A 27,725-nucleotide genomic window follows, 5' to 3' on the forward strand; every position below is an offset into this window, starting at 1 on the left:
ATTCTAACCAATGACAGGGCCGTCTTCTGATCAGAGTGAGCAGGCGTTCTGTGTCACGCAACGTGTGTCAATATCTGTTTCTTTCTTTGCTCTTAGGATCAGGGCACCATTGAAAAGACTGATTTCTGGGGTAGTGTCTAGTGTGGAGATCGAGCAATTGAAGTTGAAGATTCCTGTTTGGGACACCCGCAGTGTGGTGTGTCGCAGACCCGGTTATCCACTGCGTTGTTTCAGGTGCAATGTTTATGGTCATGTCACAGCAGTGTGTAGGAAGAAGATCCCAAGATGTGGGACGTGTACAGGAGGGCATGGGACAGAAGATTGTGTAGTTTTGGTGGATAAAGTTGTGTGTGTTAACTGTAGGGGTGCCCATGTTGCTGTGGATCAGAAGTGTCCGGTTCGAGAGAGGCAGGTTGAAGAAGCCAGAGTCAGGCAGACGATGTCGGTCGTATGTTGAGGCAGTGAACAAAGTAGAGGAGGATGGGTCAAGGGTGAGGAATCCTGAGAGGATTCCAGTGAGTAGTAGATTTGTGCCAGCACAGAGGGATATGCCAAAAGAGTGATTTATGCTTCAGTAAGGTTGGCTTCATAGCGTTAATAGCAATGGTTATCAACTGTAATGCAGAAATGGAATGTAAATCACAGAAAATAGATGTGGTGGCAGCTGCAGATATGTATTTGTGTATACGAGATATGACTTCAGAAGAGTTACAGGATGTTTTGAGGGGTGGTGTCCCGTCCTCCCAGGATGTTGGCATAGTGCAGGTACAGATAGGGTCAAAGTAGTGGGTTTTTGATGAGTGTAGCTGGCGATGTCTAGGGCTATATTTCACTAGAGGAACAGAAATAATGAAGAACATGTAATTTAAGTAGGCTGTGACTGGCCTCACACGCCATTACAGTAGGTAGTGGTGTATGCACCTAAAAGTTGGATGCGCTCCACCAACCAAATTCCAAAGAATGACAGGGCAAGGTAATGACTGCGGTTCAAACTCCATCTTGGAGGGCGGTTCAAATGATTAGCCAAGCAAGGGAAGTTTGCAAAATAAGCCCCTCTGCCCTCGTTTTTAGTCGAGTTTGCAAGTGTACAATTATGTTCACTTCTGGGCCTGAAACTCCCCATAATTCAATTCGAGACAATTGTACATCTGCTAAGAAAAGTCAGCCAAAAATTATAACCTCAACGTCAATATGGAGTCAACATACAAGTGTAAGTAAAAACGAATGTAAACAAGTTAGAAATTGTGCTACTAATGCACTTGATGGCACAAACACCTCTTGTAAAAGTAATGATGTTTTTGTTTGGTTAGCTTTAGGAAATTGTAGAAAAAAAAACATGTTCCTTCTTCATATGTTCCAACTAGGCAGGCTAACGTTATTTAGCCAATTCATTTGCTAGCTTTCATACAGTAGGCGTATATTAATAATTAATGTAAGTAGACATGCAATTATAATTGACTGTTGCGCAAATAAAGCACCCACAAGCTACTGGTGGCTGAAAACACAATCATTGCGGGATGAACGAGTGACTAATTTCCGGGCAAGGGCGGTCCATTTAAAAATCATTCCTTCCTCCCTCGCCCTACAAGTGTATACTCGTCAGACGCCATCAGAGGTGTCCACTTAATTTGAGGGGATAGGTTGTGTCTTAAGTGTTTGGACTGCAATCAATGCAGCGTTCACGTCGTACGAGGTAGACGGAGAACTGCAAACCGGATGTCATTGTTTTCAATGAGAGCGGACGGTAAATGTCGTTGAGGCTGGTAGTGAATACCGTCAGCCGCCACGGTAGACGGGACTTGCGGCCAAATTGTTTTCTAATGGATGTTGATTTGTACTGATTTAGTTCACTGAAATCAACCATAGCAACATATACGGTAACCCTCTATAACGCTTTATTTGTCCCTCTATGCCGACAGGTATGACGGACTTCGCGTGTCTCGTCTAAACTCAGCATATCACATGATCATTTATGTGAGAGGATAGACCAATGAGGAGCAGCAGTGAGTTTTTGAAAGGTGATCAGTAACATAAGAGAGGGAAACTCGCAGCGAAATGTGAAAAAGGTCCATCGACCACATCAGAAGCAGTACAAGCTACTTACTATACATGGAAATATAAATACATCCGTGACCGACAATATTTTAGAAAAGACAGGCCTGTAGATTTTCCGTCACCAAATCACGAATTCAATCATTTGGAACGAGCCACCTGAAGGTGATTTGTGTTTTACTTGTCAAAGCTAACGTAGTAACGTTAGCTAGCTAAGCTTAGTGCTAGATAGCTAAGCCTGCTAGCTAGCTAATTTGAGCTAATTCATTATTGTTAGCTAGCAAGTTAACCAGCTATTTAACTAGCCTGCTAACTTAGCTAGCTAGTTCAAACGGTTATTGGATGACCTTTTGTGTTTTATGAACTATGTTAGCTAGAACACTCAGTGGGTGAAATGCCGATGAACATGAGTAGCTAGCTATGTATGATATAGCTAGTTATTTCACCTAGATTTAGTTTTCTAGGGTGGGTTAGTTAAACAAAACGTAGCTAGTAACGTTACTGTAGTAGATTAAACTTGTCGCCTTACTTAGCCATCTAACGTTAGCTAGTTACATTAATTGGTTTATGATGCGCAGTACAGGTGCATTGATCACATCTGACCTGTAATTGTCATGTTATTGCCTTTTGCCTAGGTTTTACTAACTTCTTTGAGGTTTATTGGTAGACTTCAAACGATGAGGTGTATTGCCGTTACGTACTATACGGGCAGTAAATGAAATAAAACATCATACTCCTCCAGTCAGTCCAAATCACAGGATTCCTTGTAATGCTCCTGCTGTAAAAGTCCCTAAACTTTCAGATGCACTCTTTTCAGGTTGGCATCATGTCTCAGAAGCAGATATATTACTCTGACAAATATGACGATGAGAAATTTGAGTATAGGTAAGTTAAGACTACGTTTTTCTAAAACAGTTTTTATCTAGCTAGCTAATATCGACATGTATTTCTTGCCTGGCAGAGTCTTCCTTCCTAGCCCTGTGAGGTTGACACTGTATGACTCAGTAAAAGTACCATTCAATTTCTCCACTCTGTAGACACGTGATGCTGCCCAAGGACATTGCCAAGCGTGTGCCCAAGACCCATCTGATGTCAGAGACTGAGTGGAGGAACCTGGGCGTCCAGCAGAGTCAAGGCTGGATACACTACATGATCCATCAACCAGGTACACTGTCAGATGTTAGTATTAACACTCAGTATAGTAGAAAGAGTGAAAAGCTGGTGAATACAGCAGCATAAAGGTTATTATGGGGGAATACAACACTGAACTGTACTGGGGGATTACACTTGTGCCTATGTCGCACCATGGTGGTTCATATCAGTACAGTAGGCAGTGTGATGTGGTGAATCCAGTGGCATAACACTGAATTGTAGCCTACTGTACTTGGTGGAACTCTGACTTGGGGATTACTTTTGTACCCATGTCTTGAGTTTGGGTCATTACTGCTACACTGGTGATTAGGATGTGCTACTCCTTAGATGTTTGAAGCTCATGTTGAATTCTCTGGGTACTGTATAAACCATCATGTGATATGGGGTGTATAGACTTGGAAATAAACGGGCTGAAACGGGGAGAGGGAACTACCTGCATTTGTCCAATAAGAAACTTCACACTGCTCTTGATAGTAACACTGATCTTAAATAAGCTTACGTAAAGGCCTCATGGCCTTCGTCAGAGCTTTTGTGGCTTAAAAAAAAATATTGCACCCTCATGTAGACCTAGCCCCACCCACATCGTTCCATGCATTGAAATGGGTTGAGGCGAAGGAAAAACAAATAAGTGCTACCAAATATAACAATATACATTTCATAAATATTCTAATAATATGTGTAAATAAGACGTATTAAACATGTCTGTAAAACCACAATGAGGACAACTTGCTCGGTAGGTCTTCATTAATCATTGGGTACATCGTACGAAAAACAGAGTAATCTTAAATAGGAGCATGATGAAATGCCTATGTATGTTATGTTGTGCCTTTGAACATGAATTATGCCCCTATTTAAGATTACAATGATGTTTTTTGTATGATGTACCCAATGATTAATGAAAACCTGCTCGGTAGGTCTATGTCTTCATTGTGGTTTTACAGACGTGTTTAATACGTCTTATTTACACACTTTATTCAAATATTTATGAAATGTATATTGTTATATTTGGTGGCACCTATTTGTTTTTCCTTCACCTCAACCCCTTTCGATGTGTGGAACCGATGTGGGTGTGGCTAGGTCTACATAAGGGTGCTAATTTAAAAAAGAGAACTCACAAAGCTCTGACGAAGGCCATGAGGCCAATATGTAAGCTTATTAAAGATCAGTGATCCTATCAAGAGCAGTGTGCGGTTTCCTTTGTCCTTCATCTTGTTCAACTGTTACCATGTACCTGCAAATAAGATTGCTCAGATGTGCGAGTGCCTTAAATTTTGAATGACAGTTTTTCTCTCTGCACTCTGAAATCTTGTAAGTATACACAAGAAAAAGACAATAGGGAAAAACGACAACTTTTGTTCAGAAATGGGGTGAAATCATCAACAAATGTTCTTTAGATTTAATGCTATTAATTGTTGAACATGTCGAAGGAAGTAAGGAGTTGAAGGAGTTGAAGTGAAGATTAGCGAACATGAGGTTGTAATGAAGGAGATTCTAGTCCCTAATTTCACAGCCATAAACGATACGACCAATCAGCCCATTGGGAAATAATGAGACTTTCTACAAGCAACAAAGATCAAGAAATATCAGCGAGACACAGAGGACTACCAGCTCAACCAGGTGTACGCATGGGAAGGCCCAAGGACAGGAGCAGGGAGAGGCCGACGTAGGGACGCACTACTGATCGGGCGATGCAGATATGCAGAAAAGGGAGGAAACACAGAGGCATCCACTGAGAGCGAATTCCCTACAGACAGCAACTCCAGCTATCATCGCACACAGTCATTTTTTTTGTTGCCCGGAAGCAACACAAGGCTCCACGAAAGAAAATAAACGATGTAAGTGGTCAAAGAGGGGACCAGGAACACAGGCCGTGGACATGGAGCTACAGCAGGACGAGATAATTAACCTCTCCAAAAAAGACCTTACTGACGTGCAAGTCAGTCTTATCGAAGGGCCTCTCTTTTGTACCTAATATGTACAGATAAACCATTCGATATGAAAGTAGATCTGTTAAAATTCTTTCGCAAGATTAAACTTAAGTATGCGTTTTCTCAAAACACTTTCGGGCCTAGAAACAGATCAAAGAGCTAGTACCCATTTTAAGCCCAAAAGCAAATTCTGTCCTGTGGTTAACAACTCTTCAATTAATACCTATTGTAGGTTAGTTGAACAAGAAGACATGTCAGTATATAGGAGACAAACCACATTCAGAAAAATCTCACTAGAACAGAAGAACAGGCACTTAATGAATTAATGAAAGATTCACCTTTGGTTATTAAACCTGCAGATAAGGGGGGTGCTGTGGTTGTTTTAGACTATGAAAAATATAAAGAAGAAATTCAGAGACAACTCAGCAATGAATGTTTCTATAGAAAACTGAGTGTTGATGCCACACAGGTGTTCCAAAGGGAAATATGCTCTAATCTGAAGCAAGCCCTATTAAATAACCTTCTCAAAACCTGAAAATGAATATTGTTGCTGCAAATGTACAGGCATGGACGTATGGCACATTTTACCGAAATTACACAAACCTAAAACACAAGGTAATTATCCAGGCAGACCAGTGGTTGCAGGAATAGGCTCAATGCTAGAGCTGTTGTCGATCTTTGTAGACTCTTATTAAAACTCATGTGCAAGCATTGCCATCAAATGTGAAAGACTATAGACTTCATAAACAAGATCTCACTAATAACGGGTTTAACAGAAGACTGTATTTTGGTCACATTACATGTCGAGAGTATATACCAGCATTCCCCATGTGGGGGGGCTGGGAGCCCTAGCTCACTATTTGGGAGACAGACACTAACGAATATCCACCAACAAACTTTATTCTAGAGCTGGCTGAAAAAGTTGACTTATAACTATTTTGGGTTTGATGATGAATATTACATCCAAACAAATGGAACATCGATGGGCTCCAAATTCGCTCCGAGCTATGCCAACCTTAGTGGTTCTTCTTGAACGTTTTGTTAATGAAAACAAAAATATATTTTTGAATAAAGTCCTGAAGTTGTATCGATATATTTATGACATGTTTTGCATATGGGAAGGAATGGAAAAAGATCTTTATGACCCCAATCTCAAATTCACTATTGAATGTGAGACTCAACGTGTTCATTTACCTCTATGTGGATTGAGAAATTAAATGGATCCCTATTTACAACTCTGTATAGAAAATAAATGGACAGACATACTCTAGCTTCCATCCTGAGCCATTAAAGAGAGGACTTCCAAGAAGCCAGTTTTTCAGACTGCGTTGTATATGCCACTCCACAGAGGATTATCTAGAAAAAGCAGCGGAGATGCGCATTAGGTTTCTAAGAAGAGGCTATTTGCCACAATGTGTGGATGAAGCTCTTAGTTTAGCATTGGGGAAAAACACGAGATGAACTGCTACAAAAAAGACCTGCTAAAGAACACTCCGTAATATTCACAACCACATATACTTTGAACTCGCGAAAAGTGGGAGATACGGTCAAGAAACACTGGCATATTTTATCAGCGGACCAGGCTTTGCCAGCTGAATTTAAAAATCCACCACTTGTTGTGTATAGGAAAGGTCGCAATTTACGCGCTAAATTGGTTCATGCCAACTGCCAGCCACAAGAAAATCAGCCAGGCTATTTTACGGCCTCTTCCAAATGGTAGCTATAAATGCAGAGGATGCGCACAGTGCAATATGATGAAGTGTGAATATTTATGCCACTACAGGAAAACGGTTCCAAATAAATGACATTATTACGTGTACCACCACCCATGTTATTTCCATTATTAAATGTCCATGTGGGCTGTGCTATGTAGGATAAACCTCTCGTTCTCTCAAACAGAATCAGTGAACATAAATTCAATCTGGAGAAATTACATGGATTATCCAGTCGCAGTACATTTTAATGACCTAAAGCATGACATTTCTACTTTAAAAAAAAAACATTTTTTTTAGATTGTGGCATAGAGGAAGTTAAGATATCAGACAGGGGAGGTGACATTAATAATAGTCTGAGTAAAATAGAATGTTTTGGGATTTTCACCCTCCAGACATTATTTCCTAAAGGCCTTAATGATGAAATGCCTATGTATGTTGTGAATTTGAACATGAATTTCTCCTATTTAAGATTACTCCATTTTTCGTACGATGTACCCAATGATTAATGAGAACTTGCTCGGTAGGTCTATGCCCTCATTGTGGTTTTACAGACGTTTAATACGTCTTATTTACACACATTCAAATATTTATGAAATGTATATTATATTTGGCAGCACTTTGTTTTTCCTTCGCCTCAACCTCTTTCGATGCGTGGAACTGATGTGGGTGGGGCTAGGTCTACATAAGGGTGCTAATTTAAATAAACAAAAACAAACTCAAAAGCTTTGACGAAGGCCGTGAGGCCGATACGTAAGCTTATTACCGATACGTACGCTGTTTTTACCCCCAAGTCATAAGACTACTGAACAGGTGACCAAATGGTTACCCGGACTATTTGCATTGTGTGGCCCCCACCTAACCCCTCTTTTACGCTGCTGCTACTCTGTTTATCATATATGCATAGTCACTTTAACTATACATTCATGTACAACCATATCTACATACTACCTCAATCAGCCTGACTAATCAGTGTATGTATATAGCCTTGCTAATGTTATTTTCAAATGTTTTTTTTTACTGCTTTATTTCTTTACTTAACTACACACACTTTTTTTGCATCATTGGTTAGAGCCTGTAAGTAAGCATTTCACCGTAAGGTGTTGTATTCAGCGCACATGACAAATAAATATACTTTGATTTGATTATTAAAAGGTCAGTGACTATCGAGCAGTGTGTGGTTTCCTTTCTACTGTTACCATGCACCTGCAAATAAGATTGCTTGGATGTGTGTGTGCCTTTTTAAATTTCCAATAAGAATTTTCATTAAATGGTTTTTCTTTGGTTTGTTAGTGTGTACTAATGAATGCAGTGGGGTTGGGTGATATTACAATAGCATCGTCGATGGTGACTACATGTGACAGACGATTGTTTAGCCTATATTTGAACTTGACTGGCGTCGCGCAGTAGAAAATTTAGTCTCGCAGCACACATTCTGAGTAATTTGCCTATATATTTTTTTTATATCTCCAGATCAAACTGACTGTATATGGAGTTCCATCTAAAAGTTATTTCAATAGGACTAATAATGAGAGAACAAACCATATAAATTAGCCTATAGAAAAATCTTTGACAAGTTTGAGCTTAAGAAATAAATGATCCATGTGGGCCTGGGAAATCCCTCCATGTGAGATTGAACACAAAATGGCCAATAACCTTATCCTCCTAAGCCTATCATAAAAGCTTTAAGACAAGTTAGTCATGAACAGTGTGCCATGCGCCCTAGAGGGGAGGTCTGTATCATCTTGTTACACGATGACCTTGTCATCGGATGGATGGTCACTGAAATGTATTCGGCACGTGTGCACTGATTTGCAGCCTTCGTTTATTAAAAAAAGCCTCACACGTGCCACTCTCCTACAATGCATCTGGTTTTTGCTCAGACAAGCCTCACACGTCATGGTCCTAAGATGGGGTACTAGAATACGGACACAGGCGTCGGTCACATTGTTCCAAAAGCCGTGGGAACTTGTCGGCAGACAGACGTTGAGTATGATAGACTACTGACGCGTTGCCACTTATCAAACCAACAAAATATTTTGTGTTGATGGAGCTCCAAATGGAGGTATCGTTTCTAAACATGGGCTACTAAAGCTTTTGTCTGACTGTTGTATTGTTTCTAAACATGGGCTACTAAAGCTTTGTCTGACTGTTGTATTGTTTCTAAACATGGGCTACTAAAGCTTTTGTCTGACTGTTGTATTGTTTCTAAACATGGGCTACTAAAGCTTTGTCTGACTGTTGTATTGTTTCTAAACATGGGCTACTAAAGCTTTTGTCTGACTGTTGTATTGTTTCTAAACATGGGCTACTAAAGCTTTTGTCTGACTGTTGTATTGTTTCTAAACATGGGCTACTAAATCTTTGTCTGACTGTTGTATTGTTTCTAAACATGGGCTACTAAAGCTTTTGTCTGACTGTTGTATTGTTTCTAAACATGGGCTACTAAAGCTTTGTCTGACTGTTGTATTGTTTCTAAACATGGGCTACTAAAGCTTTTGTCTGACTGTTGTATTGTTTCTAAACATGGGCTACTAAAACTTTGTCTGACCAAACAAATGCAGCCAGCGCTCCCATTCAAAATCCAATACTGAAGTTCTCTTTTCAATATTTGAGTCAACCAGATGAGATTTGGAAGGATCAAGCCTCATGAGACTACTGGAATACATGAAAGAATGATCAGCTTTCCAAACTCTGACTCTAAGTATGAGTCCCAATAATATCTGCTTTCGTTCACTACTTCCCACATCTGAATGCATTGGAGTGGTGTAGGCACGGGCTAGAGGTAGTTTCCACCATGTTTCTTATACCAGCCATTTTCTTTCAAATTAGTGATGGGTAGTAAACAAGTGCACACTGGAAGGAAGGAGAGATATTTGGGAAACCGCCTGAAATGTTTTTCATTCAGTTCCTGAACTTAATTCACGTTTCCTGTTTTTTTTTCTTTTTCACCAGAGCCCCACATCTTGCTTTTCCGTCGTCCTCTGCCTGCAGCCTGATCTCAGACAGAGTGCACGAGAGAACACTCATAGGGAAGAAGATAAGAGTGGCTGGAGATGGATGAACACTTCAGTTGGATGGATACTATACTAAAATACTATTTTCCACATGTGTATCGTATACATTGCAGTGGAGCCAGAGTCAAGAGCTCCAACCCACCGTCCTCACTCATTGTAAAGCCTTTCACATTTCCTATGGACCTGCTTGGAACCCTTTCATCATTTTCTCTATCTGTATTTCTGTAATCATTCAAACTTTAGTCCTAATACAAACTTGATAATGTTGTCAGGGTGTATGTCTGGGAAGAAAAATAAAAGCTGTGGTTGTGGCAACACTTGAATTATTCTAGACCTTACCTGCTGTGCGTTGACTAACATGATCCTAATATCTATTTTAAGCTATATAGTAACTGTAAAATGTAAGGGGGACATTTTTGAAAGTGCACATTTTACCAAAATGACTATGATCAAATACCTGTTATGGCACTTGATTCATCTTGTTTTGAATACTGTAGATTGTATCAAGTGTATGCACACCTACTCTGTACAAATGATGATAGTACTCTGGACATGTTTTTTTTATTTGATCAATTGTGACCTGCAATTATAAGTAACGCTGTTGACTGTCTGCATTTTAGAGCTGTCAAAATGGGGCCCAAGATCTTTGTTGACATGTCTATTATTGTACAAATCAGCTGCTCAGTATTTATGAATACTTGTACCCCGGAAATAAATGTTTTTTAATTTGTCATTCTCACAGATTATGATGTGGTTGTGAATTATAATTACATTTTTATATGTATGTATATCCTTAAAGTGGCACTAATGGTACTGTCCCCACTACAATAAATACATACTTAAATACATGTAAATTGGTCCTTAAAACATTTACATTTGAATTACTGTAAAATTCCATTAGCCCTCCTATTATGATCAGCAGTGGTCTGGGACAGGGTACCATGACCGGTGAAGTCAGGTCAGGGCTCCACAGAGTAAATTGGATCAGCAGCATGACTAGGTGATCAGGAACAGACCGGATTGGACTCATCAGACCAGGTTGTACTGAGGCACTGTCCAAGGGCTCTCGTTTGACAGGACAAAAATAATGAAAGAGGAGTTGGTGGCAGTATGGCAAAGATCACAGTATACCAGATAAGTCAGGCTGACCCTAACAACTTGGCACATACAAGCTATTGCAGCATAAATACTGAGACATGGGTTGGTTAACACTGGCCCTGTCCAAAGGTACCCATTGAGTATAAGCACTATAGTTATCACTTTTGAGCAGTTTCATTAAGTGATAGATATGTTTTAACAAATGTCAAGGAAATCATATCAAAAGTCATATGAATATTGATTGTATTGTGAACAGCAGATACCAGATGGAATATGTATTCAAAGTGATTCAGTGAGGTGAATAAGGGACTTTTGTTTTACCCAGACAATTGAAAATGTGATTGGAGTTTTGAAACATGAGACATGAAACATTGCATCAAAGTGATTGAAAAAAAAAAGTTTAATGTTTAGAGACCTTCCCTCCCAGCTAACATGTCCAGGTAAGCCTGTCATGCCAAAAAGTGTTTCCCCCACGGCGTCACAATGGGATTAGATAAATTATTAGCGTCCGTTGCTATATCAAGGGTGTGATGACCTAATGATTAGAATTTTGGAGTTCATTACAGCCCAAATTACGTTATTTTCATCACCGCTATGCAAACAGGGCTGAGTTCCACAACAATTTAGCTGTTTAAACAAGTTTTGTTTGGCTAATGGAATGAAAACATTACTTTGAACTACTTTTGGGTGTCTTGTTAACATTCGAACATGAAATCCATGTCTTAAACGTTGCTACGTTTCTGAAATAGCAAAGAAATGTGTAATCTGCTTGACACATTAAAGTTACTTACCTTACAGATACACAAAGTCGGCTAATTTCCACTCTATTCATACACTGGCTTGTCTGGCTGCCATTTTTATTTTAACTTGCCCTTCCCTTATCTACACTGAAATAATATATTTTCAGTAGTCCTAGTTTCTATACACTAAGTTGACTGTGCCTTTAAACAACTTGGAAAAATCCAGAAAGTTATGTCATGGCTTTAGATGCTTCTGATAGGCTAATTGACATAATTTGAGTCAATTAGAGGTGTACCTGTGGATGTATTTCAAGGCCCACCTTCAAACTCAGTGTCTCTTTGCTTGACATCATGGGAAAATCAAAAGAAATCAGCCAAGACCTCAGAAAAAAAAAATGTAGGCCTCCACAAGTCCGGTTCATCCTTGGGAGCAATTTCCAAACGCCTGAAGGTACCATGTTCATCTACAAACAATAGTACGCAAGTATAAACACCATGGGACCACTGCTCCACAACCGCCATAAAAAAACAGACTATAGTTTGCAACTGCACATGGTGACAAAGATTGTACATTTTGGAGAAATGTCCTCTGGTCTGATGAAACAAAAATAGAACCGTTTGGCCATAATGACCATCGTTATGTTTGGAGGAAAAAGGGAGAGGCTTGCAAGCCGAAGAACACCATTCCAATTGTGAAGCACGGGGCTGGCAGCATCATGTTGTGTGGGTGCTTTGCTGCAGGAGGGACTGGTACACTACACAAATAGATGGCTCATGAGGAAGGAAAATTATGTGCATATATTGAAGCAACGTCTCAAGACATCAGTTAAAGCTTGGTCGCAAATGGGTCTTCCAAATGGACAATGACCCCAAGCATCCTTCCAAAGTTGTGGCAAATTGGCTTAAGGACAAGAAAGTCAAGGTATTGGAGTGCCATCACAAAGCACCGACCTCAATCCCATAGAACATTTGTGGGCAGAACGGAAAAAGCTTGTGTGAGCAAGGAGGTCTACAAACCTGACTCAGTTACACCAGCTCTGTCAGGAGGAATAGGCCAAAATTCTCCCAATTTATTGTGGGAAGCTTGTGGAAGGCTACCTGAAACATTTGACCCAAGTTAAACAATTTAATGGCAATGCTACCAAATTCTAATTGAGTGTATGTAAACTTCTGACCCTTTTAGAATGTGATGAAAGAAATAAAAGCTGAAATAAATCATTCTCTCTACTATTATTCTGGCATTTCACTTTCTTAAAGTAAAGTGGTGATCCTAACTGACCTATGACAGGGACATTTTACCAGGATTAAATGTCAGGAATTGTGAAAAACTGAGTTTAAATGTATTTGGCTTAGGTGTATGTAAACTTCTGACTTCAACTGTATATACTAGGCATTGTCAGAGGAAGGCATAAAATTGTCAAAATCTCCAGTCACACAAGTCATAGACTGTTCTCTCTGCTACCGCATGGCAAGAGGTACCGGAGCACTAAATCTAGCTCCTTAACAGCTTCCAAGCCATAAGACTGCTGAACAATTAATCCCGGACTATTTACACCCAGACTATTTACATTTTTACACTGCTGCTACTCACGGTTTATTATTTACCCCTACCTACATGTACAAATTACCTCAACTAACCTCTAACCCTGCACATTAACTCAATACCGGTACCCCCTGTATATAGCCTCGTTATTGTTATTTTATTGTGTCACTTTTAATTTCATTTTTTACTTCAGTAAATATTTAGTAAATACTCTATTTCTATTTATTGAACTGCATTGTTGGTTAAGGGCTTGCAAGTAAGCATTTCATGGTAAGGTGTACACCTGTTGTATTAGATGCATTTGACAAATAACATGTGATTTGAACTACCATTTCTTGCTTTCTCAAATGTCAACCAAAGCTTAACATACTTTTTCTATTGGGCTTCACATAAGTGTAGGGCGTCAGGGCTTTCAGTGGTCGACCATCCAACTGCTCCAACTGGAGAAGATTGTTGGCTTCCACCGAGGTAACCCTAGGAAGACAAAGGGGAAACTAAAACTAGCTCCAGGTTATTTTGTGTGCAAATGCCGAGTTATTTTCTATGATGTTTTGTATGAACCTTAACAGAAGTTGACCCCAGCTAGGAGCGAAAGAGCAGAGAGGTCTCGCCTTTATTTTGTCCTTCCAAACCAAGTAATTCGGAAGGATGTCGTAGCACTTGGTCCCCTTCTTGATTCTGCTCCCGGTGGCTTTCCTTCGGTTTCTCCTGAGCCTTGTCGATGTTCAGTCTCAACTTGATTGATAACAGGAATAAATGCAATCATATTTCATATTATAAATACATTTCTTACATATCTCTTGGAGGTCCAGAAAATAAATTAACAGCAGACAATTTTTTACCTGGTCAAAAACCTCCACATCCTTCTCAGTCTGTGCCTAAAGGTGGTCCTCGAAGGCGTTCTGATCTGGTTCGACAACTTCCACCACATCAGGTGGGATTTCAGTGATCTGAAAGTATTTATGCAACAAAAGCAATAGACAAACAAGAACACTAAGTCAATCACAAATTTGAAAGAATACAGTATATGCAATAATTGTAAATACAATTGCATTGTTTATCTCAGTCAACAGCTGCGACTCCCGTCCGTACATGGTGGAGGCCTGGACGCTGCTGTTGTGTGCAAAGAGAATTACCTTCAGGTTGTTCACCCACCGTTCCTGGTACCCGTCAAGGGACTTGCCCATGGCGGTCTTGAGGTTCTGGTTGGTGCATTCATCAAACCTGGAGGAGGGGGTAGGAAAGCGATATCTATTGACGTGTACCATGGACAGAGCAAAAACCAAGCCATAAGGTAAATAAAAATAAATAAATGGTCACAGAATATAACCTATAACATCCGTACCTTGTCCCAACTGGGTTATATATGGGCTTCATGAGTTTCAACTGGGCAAGGCTGTAAATTGCTTTTAATGCTGTAAGTGGCTGTCTTAAGCCCAACTCTAGGCATAAACTGGAGCATTGGAAAATGGTTGGAGGTGACCTGGAGAGACTAGTTATCTAGTAAAAACTTTACTGAACAAAAATATAAACTCAACATGTAAAGTGTTGGTCCCATGTTGCATGAGCTGAAATAAAAGATCCCAGAAGTTTTCCATAATCACAAAAATAGTACTTCTCTCAAATTTGGTGCAAAAATTTGTTTACATCCCTATTATTGAGCATTTCTCCTTTTGTCAAGATAATCCATCCACTTGTCAGGTGTGGCATATCAAGAATCTGATTAAACAGCATGATCATTAAACAGGTTTATCTTGTGCTGAGGACACAATGCATTCAGAAAACTGCAATTTTGTCACAACACAATGCCACAGATGTCTCAAGTTTTGAGGTAGCGTGCAGTTGGCATACTGGCTGCAGGAATGTCCACCAGAGCTGTTGCTAGATAATTGAATGTTAATTTCTCTACCATAAGCCACATCCAATGTCATTTTAGAGAATATGTCCAACCGTCCAAATAACCGCAGACCACATATAACCACACCAGCCCAGGACCTGCATCACCTGCGGGATGGTCTGATACCAGCCACACGAACAGCTGATGAAACGGTGGGTTTGCACAACTGAAACATTTCTGCACAAACTGTCATAAACCGTATCAGGGAAGCTCATCTGTGTGCTCGTCGTCCTCACCAGGTTCTTGACCTGACTGCAGTTCGGCATCGTAACCGACTTCAGTGGGCAAATGCTCACCTTCGATGACCACTGGCACCCAGGAGAAGTGTGCTCTTCATGGATAAATCCCTGTTTCAACTGTACCGGGCAGATGGCAGACAGCGTGCATGTTGAGGGTGCTACAGCACCCCCTGAAAACAAATAGGAATAAATAATAATAAATATATATATATATATATATATATATATATATATATATATATATATATATATATATATATATATATACAGTGCCTTGCGAAAGTATTTGGCCCCCTTGAACTTTGCGACCTTTTGCCACATTTCAGGCTTCAAACATAAAGATATAAAACTGTATTTTTTTGTGAAGAATCAACAACAAGTGGGACACAATCATGAAGTGGAATGACATTTATTGGATATTTCAAACTTTTTTAACAAATCAAAAACTGAAAAATTGGGCGTGCAAAATTATTCAGCCCCTTTACTTTCAGTGCAGCAAACTCTCCAGAAGTTCAGTGAGGATCTCTGAATGATCCAATGTTGACCTAAATGACTATTGATGATAAATACAATCCACCTGTGTGTAATCAAGTCACCGTATAAATGCACCTGCACTGTGATAGTCTCAGAGGTCCGTTAAAAGCGCAGAGAGCATCATGAAGAACAAGGAACACACCAGGCAGGTCCGAGATACTGTTGTGAAGAAGTTTAAAGCCGGATTTGGATACAAAAAGATTTCCCAAGCTTTAAACATCCCAAGGAGCACTGTGCAAGCGATAATATTGAAATGGAAGGAGTATCAGACCACTGCAAATCTACCAAGACCTGGCCGTCCCTCTAAACTTTCAGCTCATACAAGGAGAAGACTGATCAGAGATGCAGCCAAGAGGCCCATGATCACTCTGGATGAACTGCAGAGATCTACAGCTGAGGTGGGAGACTCTGTCCATAGGACAACAGTCAGTTGTATATTGCACAAATCTGGCCTTTATGGAAGAGTGGCAAGAAGAAAGCCATTTCTTAAAGATATCCATAAAAAGTGTCGTTTAAAGTTTGCCACAAGCCACCTGGGAGACACACCAAACATGTGGAAGAAGGTGCTCTGGTCAGATGAAACCAAAATTGAACTTTTTGGCAACAATGCAAAACGTTATGTTTGGCGTAAAAGCAACACAGCTGAACACACCATCCCCACTGTCAAACATGGTGGTGGCAGCATCATGGTTTGGGCCTGCTTTTCTTCAGCAGGGACAGGGAATATGGTTAAAATTGATGGGAAGATGGATGGAGCCAAATACAGGACCATTCTGGAAGAAAACCTGATGGAGTCTGCAAAAGACCTGAGACTGGGACGGAGATTTGTCTTCCAACAAGACAATGATCCAAAACATAAAGCAAAATCTACAGTGGAATGGTTAAAAAATAAACATATCCAGGTGTTAGAATGGCCAAGTCAAAGTCCAGACCTGAATCTAATCGAGAATCTGTGGAAAGAACTGAAAACTGCTGTTCACAAATGCTCTCCATCCAACCTCACTGAGCTCGAGCTGTTTTGCAAGGAGGAATGGGAAAAAATGTCAGTGTCTCGATGTGCAAAACTGATAGAGACATACCCCAAGCGACTTACAGCTGTAATCGCAGCAAAAGGTGGCGCTACAAAGTATTAACTTAAGGGGGCTGAATAATTTTGCACGCCCAATTTTTCAGTTTTTGATTTGTTAAAAAAGTTTGAAATATCCAATAAATGTTGTTCCACTTCATGATTGTGTCCCACTTGTTGTTGATTCTTCACAAAAAAATACAGTTTTATATCTTTATGTTTGAAGCCTGAAATGTGGCAAAAGGTCGCAAAGTTCAAGGGGGACGAATACTTTCGCAAGGCACTGTATATATATATATATATATATATATGTATATTATAAACAGTACCTGTCAAAAGTTTGGACACACCTACTCATTCAAGGGCTTTTCTTTATTTGTATTATTTTCTACAGTGTAGAATAATAGTGAAGACATCAAACCTATGAAATAACACGTATGAAATCATGTAGTACCCAAAAAGTGTTAAACAAATCAAAATATGTTTAGATTTTAGATTATTTAAAGTAGCCACCCTTTGTCTTGATGACTTGCTTTGCACACGCTTGGCATTCTCTCAACCAGCTTCACCAGGAATGCTTTCCAACAGTCTTGAAGGATTTCCCACATATGCTGAGCACTTGTTGGCTGCTTTTCCTTCACTCTGCAGTCCAACTCATCCCAAACCATCTCAATTGGGTTGAGGTCAGGTGACTGTGGAGGCCAGGTCATCAGCACTCCATCACTCTCCTTCTTGGTCAAATAGCCCTTACACAGCCTGGACGTGTGTTGGATCATTGTCCTGTTGAAAAACAAATGATAGTCCCACTAAGCGCAAAGCAGATGGGATGGCGTATCGCTGCAGAATGCTGTTGTAGCCATGCTAGTTAAGTGTGCCTTGAATTCTAAATAAATCACTTGACATTGTCACCAGCAAAGCACCATCACACCTCCTCCTCCATGCTTCATGGTGGGAACCACACATGCGGAGGTCATCTGTTCACCTACTCTGTGTCTCACGAAGACACGGTGGTTTGAACCAAAATCTCAAATGTCTTTTTGGTGTCCTTTAGTCATGGTTTCTTTGCAGCAATTCGACCATGAAGGCCTGATGCCACACAGTCTCCTCTGAACAGTTGATGTTGAGATGTGTTTCTTGAACTCTGTGAAGCATTTGGCCTCCAATTTTTGAGGCTCATAACTCTAATCCACTTATCCTCTGCAGCAGAGGTAACACCTGGGTGTTTCTGTCCTGTGGCGGTCCTCATGAGGGACAGTTTCATCATAGCGCTTGATGGTTTTTGTGACTGCACTTGAAGAAATGTTCAAAGTTCTTGAAATTTTCCGAATTGACTGACCTTCATGTCTTAAAGTAATGATGGACTGTTGTTTCTTCTGTATAACACCTCTACCTTGTCACAACACAACTGATTGGCTCAAACACATTAAGAAGGAAAGAAATTCCACAAATTAACCTTTAACAAGGCACATCTGTTAATTTAAATGCATTCCAGGTGACTACCTTCTGAAGCTGGTTGAGACAATTCCAAGAGTCTGCAAACCTATCAAGGCAAAAGGTGGCTACTTTGATGAATCTCAATTATAAAAAAAAAATGTTTTGTTATTACATAATTCCATGTGTGTTATTTCATAGTTTTGATGTATTCACTATTATTCTACAATGAAGAAAATAGTAAAAATAAAGAAAAACCCTTGGAATGAGTAGGTGTCCAAACTTTTGACTGGTACTGTGTGTATTGCACTAGGCCTTTATAGTATTGTATTAGTGGACCGATATAGCCATCTAGTCTAGGGAAAGATGAATGAAGAAAAGTACAGAGAGATCCTTGATGAAAACCTGCTCCAGAGCGCTCAGGACCTCAGGACAAAGACACTGAAAAACATGGACAGTCGTGTGCATCATTAATTCAGAACCACTGAACAGCAACATAATAAACTAAAGCACTGATAATTGTGAACGAGAATGACTGCTAATTGTATGGCTAATTGTATGGCTGTGTGCTCGATTTTATACATAGGGTAGCCTGGGGCATCAGGGTAGCCTAGTGGTTAGAGCAGTGGACTAGCAACCAGAAGGTTGCAAGTTCAAACCCCTGAGTTGACAAGGTACAAATCTGTCGTTCTGCCTCTGAACAGGGGTTCCTAGGCCGTCATTGAAAATAAGAATTTGTTCTTAACTGACTTGCCTAGTTAAATAAGGGTAAAAAATGAACACCTGTCAGCAACAGGTGTGGCTGAAGTATCAAAATCCACTAACTTGAAGGGGTGTTCGCATATACAGTGCATTCGGAAAGTATTTAGACCCCCTGATTATTTCTACCTTTTGTTACGTTGCAGCCTTGTTCTAAAATCCTCATCAATCTACACACAATACCCCATAATGATAAAGCAAAAACAGGTTTTTAGACATTTTGGCAAATGTAAAAAATAAATAAATACGGAAATATGACATTTACATAAGTATTCAGACCCTTTACTCCGTACTTTGTTGAAGCACCTTTGGCAGAGATTACAGCTGCTACATGCTTGGCACACCTGTATTTGGGGATTTTCGCCCATTCTTCTTAGCTAAATCCCTGCCGCTGAAAAATATCCTCACAGTATGATGCTGTCTGCCACCACCATGCTTCATTGTAGGGATGTTGCCAGGTTTCCTCTCAGGCCAGTTCAATCTTGGTTTCATCAGACCAGAGAATCTTGTTTCTCATAGTCTGAGAGTCCTTTACGTGCCTTTTAGCAAACTCCAAGCGGGCTGCCATGTGTTTTTTACTGAGGAGTGGCTTCCATCTGGCCACTCTACCATAAAGGCCTGATTAGTAGAGTTCTGCAGAGATGGTTGTCCTTCTGGAAGGTTCTCCCTTCTTCAGAGAGGAACTCTAGAGCTCTGTCAGAGTGACCATCAGGTTCTTGGTCACCTCCCTGACCAAGGCCCTTCTCACTGGATTGCTCAGTTTGGCCGAGCAGCCAGTTCTAGGAAGTGTCTTGGTGATTCCAAACTTCTTCCATTTAAGAATGATGGAGAAAACTGTGTTCTTGGAGACCTTCAATGCTGCAGATATTTTTTAGTACCCTTCCCCAGATCTGTGCCTCGACACATTCCTGTCTCGGAGCTCTACAGACAATTTATTCGACCTTATGGCTTGGTTTTTGCTCTGACATGCACTGTCAACTCTGGGACTTTATTTAGACAGGTGTGTGCCTTTCCAAATCATGTCCATTATATTGAATTTACCACAGTTGGACTCCAATCAAGTTGTAGAAACATCTAAAGGATGATCAATGGAAACAGGATGAACCTGAGCTCAATTTCGAGTCTCATAACAAGGGTATGCATACTTATGTAAATAAGGTATTTGTGTTTTTTATTTTGAGTACATGTGCCAAAAATCCTAATGTTTCCACTTTGTCATTAAGGGTTATTGTGTGTAGATTGATGATTAATTTTTTTTTTTTTATCCATTAAAGCTGTAAAAAATGTGGAAAAAGTCAAGGGGTCTGAAAACTTTCCGAATGCAATGCATATATTATTATTTTAAAAAGTATTCAAATATGTAGCCTACAATGCAATACACTTGATCATTTTAAGCAGAACAAAAACTACTTAGCCTACATTTGAACACCACCGTAGAAGCTTTGAATTTCGATATCTACCCAATTAAGTAACCTAGTTTTGTTTGGATACTTGAGGAGAACTAAGGCCTATCACTTTTATTTAACCTTCGTTTAACCAGGTAGGCCAGTTGAGAACAAGTTCTCATTTACAACTGCGACCTGGCCAAGATAAAGCAAAGCGGTGTGACACAAACAACAGAGGAATAATGGAATAAACAAACGTATAGTCAATAACACAATAGAAAAGTCTATATACAGTGTGTGCAAATGACGTAAGATTAGGGAGGTAAGGGAATAAATATGCCATAGTGGCAAAATAATTACAATTGAGCAATTATACACTGGAGTGATAGATGTGCAGATGAATGTGCAAGTAGAGATATTGGGGTGCATAAGAGCAAAACAAATAATAACAATATGGGGATGAGGTAGTTGGGTGGACTATTTATAGATGGGCTGTGTACAGGTGCAATGATCTGTAAGCTGCTCTGACAGCTGATGCTTAAATTTAGTGAGGGAAATATGAGTCTCCAGCTTCAGTGATTTTTGCAATTTGTTCCAGTCATTGGCAGCAGAGAACTGTAAGGAAAGGCGGCCAACAGAGGAATTGGCTTTGGGGGTGACCATTGAAATATACCTGCTGGAGCCCGTGCTACGGGTGGGTGCTGCTATGGTGACCAGTGAGCTGAGATAAGGCGGGGCTTTACCTAGCAAAGACTTATAGATGACCTGGAGCCAGTGGGTTTGGCGACGAATATGAAGCGAGAGCCAGCCAACGAGAGCATAGAGGTTGCAGTGGTGGGTAGAATATGGGGCTTTGGTGACAAAACAGATGGCACTGGGATAGACTGCATCCAATTTGCCGAGTAGAGTGATGAAGGCTATTTTGTAAATTGCATCTCCGAAGTCAAGGATCGGTAGGATAGTCAGTTTTACGAGGGTATGTTTGGCAGCATGAGTGAAGGACGCTTTGTTGCGAAATAGGAAGCCGATTCTATATTTAATTTTCGATTAGAGATGCTTAGTGTGAGTCTGGAAGGAGAGTTTACAGTCTAACCATACACCTAGGTATTTGTAGTTGTCCACATATTCTAAGTCAGAACCGTCCAGAGTACTGATGCTAGACGGGCGTGCAGGTGCGGGCAGCAATCGGTTGAAGAGCATGCATTTAGTTTTACTTGCATTTAAAAGCAGTTGGAGGCCACGGAAGGAGAGTTGAATGGCATTGAAGCTCATCTGGAGGTTAGTTAACACAGTGTCCAACGTATACAGAATGGTGTCGTCTGCGTAGAGGTGGATCAGAGAATCATCAGCAGCAAGAGTGAAATCATTGATGTATACAGAGAAAAGAGTCAGCCCGAGAATTTAACCCTGTGGCACTCCCATAGAGACTGTCAGAGGTCCGGACAACAGGCCCTCTGATTTGACACACTGAACTTTGTCTGAGAAGTAGTTGGTGAATCAGGCGAGGCAGTCATTTGAGAAGCCAAGGCTGTTGAGTCTGCCGATAAGAATGCGGTGATTGACAGAGTCGAAAGCCTTGGCCAGATCAATGAAGACGGCTTCACAGTATTGTCTTTTATCGATGGCGTTTATGATATCGATGAGGACCTTGAGCGTGGCTGAGGTGCACCCATGACCAGCTCGGAAACCAGATTGCATAGCTGAGAAGGTACGGTGGGATTCAAAATGGCCAGTGATCTGTTTGTTAACTTGACTTTCGAAGACCTTAGAAAGGCAGGGTAGGATAGACATAGGTCTGTAACAGTTTGGGTCTAGAGTGTCTCCCCCTTTGAAGAGGGGGATGACTGCGGCAGCTTTCCAATCTTTGGGGATCTCAGACGAAAGAGAGGTTGAACAGGCTAGTAATAGGAGTTGCAACAATTGCGGCGGATCATTTTAGAAAGAGAGGGTCCAGATTGTCTAGCCAAGATGATCTGTAGAGGTCCAGGTTTTGCAGCTCTTTCAGAACATCAGCTATCTGGATTCGGGTGAAGGCGAAATGGGGAGGTAAGTTGCTGTGGGGGGGCAGAGTTGTTGACCGGGGTAGGGGTAGCCAGGTGGAAAGCATGGCCAGCCTAGAAAAATGCTTGTTGAAATTCTCAATTATCGTGGATTTATCGGTGGTAACAGTGTTTCCTAGCCTCAGTGCAGTGGGCAGCTGGGAGGAAGTGCTCTTATTCTCCATGGACTTTACAGTGTCCCAGAACTTTTTGGAGTTTGTGCTACAGGATGCAGATTTCTGTTTGAAAAAGCTAGCCTTTGCTTTCCTAACTGCCTGTCTATATTGGTTCCTAACTTCCCTGAAAAGTTGCATATCGTGGGGGCTATTCGATGCATATGCAGTACGCCACAGGATGTTTTTGTGCTGGTCAAGGGCAGTCATGTCTGGAGTGAACCAAGGGCTGTATCTGTTCCTTGTTCTACATTTTTTGAATGGGGCGTGCTTATTTAAGATGGTCAGGAAAGCACTTTTAAAGAATAGCCAGCCATCCGCTACTGACGGAATGAGGTCAATATCCTTCCAGGATACCCGGGATTAGGTAGGCCTGCGCGCTGAAGTGTTTTAGGGAGTGTTTAACATTGATGAATGGTGGTCGTTTGACCGCAGACCCATTACGGACACAGGCAATGAGGCAGTGATCGCTAAGATCCTGTTTGAAGACAGCACAGGAGTATTTAGAGGGCAGGTTGGTCAAGATGATATCTATGAGGGTGCCCGTGTTTATGGATTAGGGGTTGTACCTGGTAGGTTCCATGATAATTTGGGTGAGATTGAGGGCATCTAGCTCAGATTGTAGGGCGGCCGGGATGTTAAGCATATCCCAGTTTAGGTTACCTAACAGTACAAGCTCTGAAGATAAATGAAGGGCAATTAATTCACATATGGTGTCCGTGGCACAGCTGGGGGCTGAGGAGGGTCTGTAAACAAGCGGCAACAGTGAGAGGCTTATTTCTGGAAAGGTGTATTTTTAAAAGTCAAAGCTCGAACTGTTTGGGCACAGACCTGGATAGCATGACAGAACTCTGCAGGCTCTTCATTCTACTGGATGAAGAGATGTTTTTTGCTATCAGTTTATTCCAAGTATGATTTATGACTGCAAAAATCTATAGGACAATTAGTGTAAATATAATACAGTCATCAAAGCAGGACCCACTCATTTCATTCATACTGACAAACAGTAGCAGTGCGTGTGTATAATCACCAGGGTTGCCAAGCCAGGGGAAAAAATTACATTTTACAACCTGTGATAATTGTTTACTATATAATCTGTTAGTTCATATGCTTTGACACCGTGATGTATAGGCCTAAGGCCGAGACAATAAGAAGACACAATGGCAAAATAAATTCAATCACACCTTTGTCATGACTGTCCTGTGAGGATCCAAATATGTCAGAAATGTCAGATCAGGGGATGCTTGAGGTCCTGAGGAAAGGAGTTGGGTTCCCTCTCGGGACGTGCTGGACCGTTCGCTGATCGATGATTTCCTCCGTTGCCGCCAGGTTTCCTCCTCGAGTGCGCCAGGGGGCGCTCATTGAGTGGGGGGTACTGTCATGTCTTGTCATGTTATATCTTGTTCCTGTTCTTTCTCTTCACTCTGTCTCCCTCTGCTGGTCGTATTAGGTTACCTACTCTTTCTCTCCTCCTCCAGCTGTTCCTCATCTCCTCTAACTACCTCGTTCACCCTCTTCCCACCTGTTCCCTTTTTCCCTCTGATTAGGTCTCTATTTCTCTCTCTGTTCCTGCTTCTTTCTTTGTCAGATTCTCGTTTGAGTTTCTCATGCCAGAAACAAACTAACTAACTTCTTCCCCTCCCCTCCCTCTCCTGTGGAAAGAGAGAGGTTACTTTGATCCATTGTCAGGAGTGTCATGACACCCCTGAGTCAATACTTTGTAGAAGCACATTTGCAGAGATTACAGGTCGTCTTTGGACATGTCTGCACCAGCTTTGCACATCTGAATTTGGGGATTTTCTCACATTCTTCCTTGCAGATTTTCTCAAGCTCTGTTAAATTAGATGGGGAGCGGCGGTTAACAGCAATCTTCAAGTCTTTCCACAGATTTCCAATGGGATTCACGTCTAGGCTTTGGCTGGGCCACTCAATGACTTTCACATTCTTGTTCTGAAGCCATTCCAGCATTGCTGGGGTCATTGTCCTGTTGGAACATACATTTTTGCCCGAGTCTAAGGTTGTTTGCACTTATTAAGGTTTTGCGTGTATTTGGCTCCATTTATTGTTCCCTCTATCCCTAACAGTCTCCCAGTCTCTGCTGCTGAATAGCAAACCCATAACATGATGCTGCCACTGCAGTGCTTCATGGTAGGGATGGTGTTAGACGGATGATGAGCTGTGCCAAGTTTTCTCCAGACATACCACACCAAAGCGTTCCATTTTTGTCTCATCAGACCACAGAATCTTTTACCTTAATATCTCAGAGTATTTTATGTGCCTTTTTGCAAACTCCACGCATGCTGTCATGTGCCTTTTTCTCAAGAGTGTCTTCTGTCTGGTCACTCTGTCACGACTTCCGCGGAAGTTGGTCCCTCTCCTTGTTCGGGTGGCGTTCGGCGTTCGACGTCACCGGCCTTCTAGCCATCGCAGATCCACAATTCATTTTCCATTTGTTTTGTCACCTGGTTTCAATCCTGTTCATTATTTAACCCTCTGTTCGCCCATGTTTGTTTGTGAGTGATTGTTTCTATGTAGGAAGGTCCGTTATTGTGGGCTCTGTTTTTGTATTGCATTTATATTATGTTGAGTAAAATACGTTTATTTACTAATATCTGCTGTCCTGCGCCTGACTCCTATACACCAGCTACACACAGACTTCCTTACACACTCTCGCATAAAGCCCAGATTGGCAAAGTGCTGTTGAGACTTTTCATTTAGGTACAACACAACAGTAAGTGTACACCTGACAGAATTTAACATATATCAGTAATATGATAGTAGATCAGACCCTCTCTTAGGTTAGGTTGTGTTACTACTGTTTTACTTACAACGGTTTATGCCCCTCCGGTTTTGAACGGGAATCAAGAAGTGTATGATCGTAGGAACTGGTACTACAGTGGTTTATGTTATTTTAAAACTGTTTTGTACAGTCCTGCTATCCAGAATTTGCCCTGTCTATCAAGGTCCAATCAGATAAGCATTATTCTCAAGGTGACGCTTGCTGTTGGCGTTTGTGGGCATGTTCCAGAACCTCTCATGTATCCAATCCAATCAACTGACTCTAATTATTCAAACCCTGATTGACTATAGACAGAAGACAGGCCCAAAATAGACCTCCTGATGCTTCTTTTCTTTCAACACTTTCAAGCAACATAAAACTTTGGCTTCAAGCCCTAACTACCTGTCGGGACTCTTCTTCCCTAATTCAACCTAAACCAAAGTTGTGTACTGGACTGTGCAGTCAGAGCCAGATGACGCTGGTTTTAGTGCATAAGCTTGAGCAATACTCGTCCATGTACTGTACTGTATGAAATGGCACCCTATTCCAAAATGGCACTCTTCCTTATATAGTGCACTAGAGTGCTCTAGCTCTGGTAGAGTAAACTAAAATCTAAAATAGAGCACCATAGTACATAGGGAATAAGGTGCTATTTGAGGACGCACCCTCAGTCCTCCCTACCAAACCAACAGAGCCCCAGGACACTGCTGTATGGAGGATCCACAGACAGGTCAAACAGGTTACTGTTTTCTAGCATATTTTTTGCTATAATTAATTATTAATTAATTATTTTTGAGTATGAGAATTCCTTGTCCCTCCTACTGCACAAAGTAACTCACAATATAGCCCTCCTATATGACCTATAATAGTGTTTGTGATAATCTTTCATAGAGTAGATGTGAGGGACGTAGATATGTATTGTTTCCATGTCATATCAGATATTGATGGATGTTGAATGTTTACTTGTATCACAGGGTGACCTGGCTGGTAATTATACAGCATCACATTGCTTTGCCTTCTGGGAAGGTTAGTGAAATACATGGCAAGGACAATTGGTTGCATCCAAATGGCACCCTATTTCTTTTAAAGTGTACAACTTTGGGCCCTGGTCCAAAATATTGCACTTTGAAGCGAAACGTGCCTTTTGGGACGTAGACATTTACTTGCTGATACTACTGTACAAAGTGTCATCTCTGTAATAATGATGGCAATGGGCGATCATAGAGATGCAAAACCATCATCAACATCAGCTTTATCTACGGCATCATGGAGTAGTGGATGACCATTGATATTTATTGAGACAAATTAATACTTTTGATACCCAATTCCCTATATAGTGCACTACCTATGCCCTGGTCAAAAGTATTTCACTATGTAAGGAATAGGGTGCCATTTGGGACTTAGTTGTCCATGACTCTTAGTAATACTCCCATATGGATTCATAGGCAGGACAGTCTGTCTATGTGCAGTGGAAACTTACTTGTTCACTATTTTCACAAATCAACAATTTTCTATTTTTATATCAATCTTGCTGAGGTGTTTTTTTCTTAATATCTCTGAATATGCTTGGAAGATGAGGAAAGGGGTTGGGTTAGCTTGATACTTGAGCACAAACTGAAACTGCAAACCATGTGATGAGGAGAGGGAATTGGTGGGAAAATATAAACTGAAACTGCATTCAAACCGAGCTTTTAGCACATCATAAATACTGATCTATAATCTCTAGATCTAGATGTAAAATACCAATAACATAAGCCACCAGATGATACCATCTGGAAAGTTGTGGAGATATAAGGGATGTCTGACCTGCTCGCTAAGCCCCTGATTAAAATAAATAGCTATTTATCTTCAGAAAGGAGAAGGGACACTGTAACTGACTCGACTGGATGGACTGGTTGAACTTTGATCTCTGTCGGACTTCTTCCACTGACTGAACGAGTCGGAGATGCTGACTTACACTGACTGGGTTGTTCTTGATACATTTTTATTTTACCTTTTGGTTAATTCCAATGAAAAATGATAATTATAAGTGTTAAGACGTATTCCGTGTAAGACGATTTGAACCTTTTGACTTTCCATTATCATCCAGCAGGTCAAAGAACAACTGAAAATAACGAGTCACTCAGAAAAACGAATAAAAACGAATGATCGCGAACTGCACGTCACTCATTTCGACCTTTT

General features: G+C 40.8%; 1 protein-coding gene across 3 annotated transcripts; it reads left to right on the forward strand.

The window, feature by feature from the left end:
• The first annotated feature begins 1,515 nt into the window (after nt 1-1,515).
• Nucleotides 1,516-10,709, forward strand: cks1b (CDC28 protein kinase regulatory subunit 1B). 3 transcript variants are annotated; one of them, XM_021571603.3, is made up of 5 exons: nt 1,516-1,744; nt 1,920-2,018; nt 2,870-2,937; nt 3,090-3,217; nt 9,800-10,709. In XM_021571603.3, the coding sequence occupies exons 3-5, from the start codon at nt 2,879-2,881 to the stop codon at nt 9,841-9,843; spliced, it is 231 nt and encodes a 76-aa protein (XP_021427278.1). In that variant the 5' UTR covers nt 1,516-1,744; nt 1,920-2,018; nt 2,870-2,878; the 3' UTR covers nt 9,844-10,709. The 3 variants fall into 3 exon arrangements, with proteins under 3 accessions (XP_021427278.1, XP_021427277.1, XP_021427279.1); XM_021571602.3 differs by having other exon boundaries at nt 1,558-1,744; nt 1,920-2,217; XM_021571604.3 differs by lacking the exon at nt 1,920-2,018 and having other exon boundaries at nt 1,582-1,877.
• Nucleotides 10,710-27,725: the final 17,016 nt, after the last annotated feature.

This window comes from Oncorhynchus mykiss, chromosome 18 (genome assembly GCF_057628025.1).
Source record: "Oncorhynchus mykiss isolate SJ-2025 chromosome 18, ASM5762802v1, whole genome shotgun sequence".
NCBI classification, from domain to species: domain Eukaryota; kingdom Metazoa; phylum Chordata; class Actinopteri; order Salmoniformes; family Salmonidae; genus Oncorhynchus; species Oncorhynchus mykiss.

Coding starts and splice junctions, on each gene's coding strand:
- cks1b (XM_021571603.3), top strand. CDS start 2,879: ATGTCTCAGAAGCAGATATATTACTCTGACAAATATGACGATGAGAAA. Junction 2,938..3,089: donor GATGAGAAATTTGAGTATAG/GTAAGTTAAGAC, acceptor TCCACTCTGTAG/ACACGTGATGCTGCCCAAGG. Junction 3,218..9,799: donor CTACATGATCCATCAACCAG/GTACACTGTCAG, acceptor CTTTTTCACCAG/AGCCCCACATCTTGCTTTTC.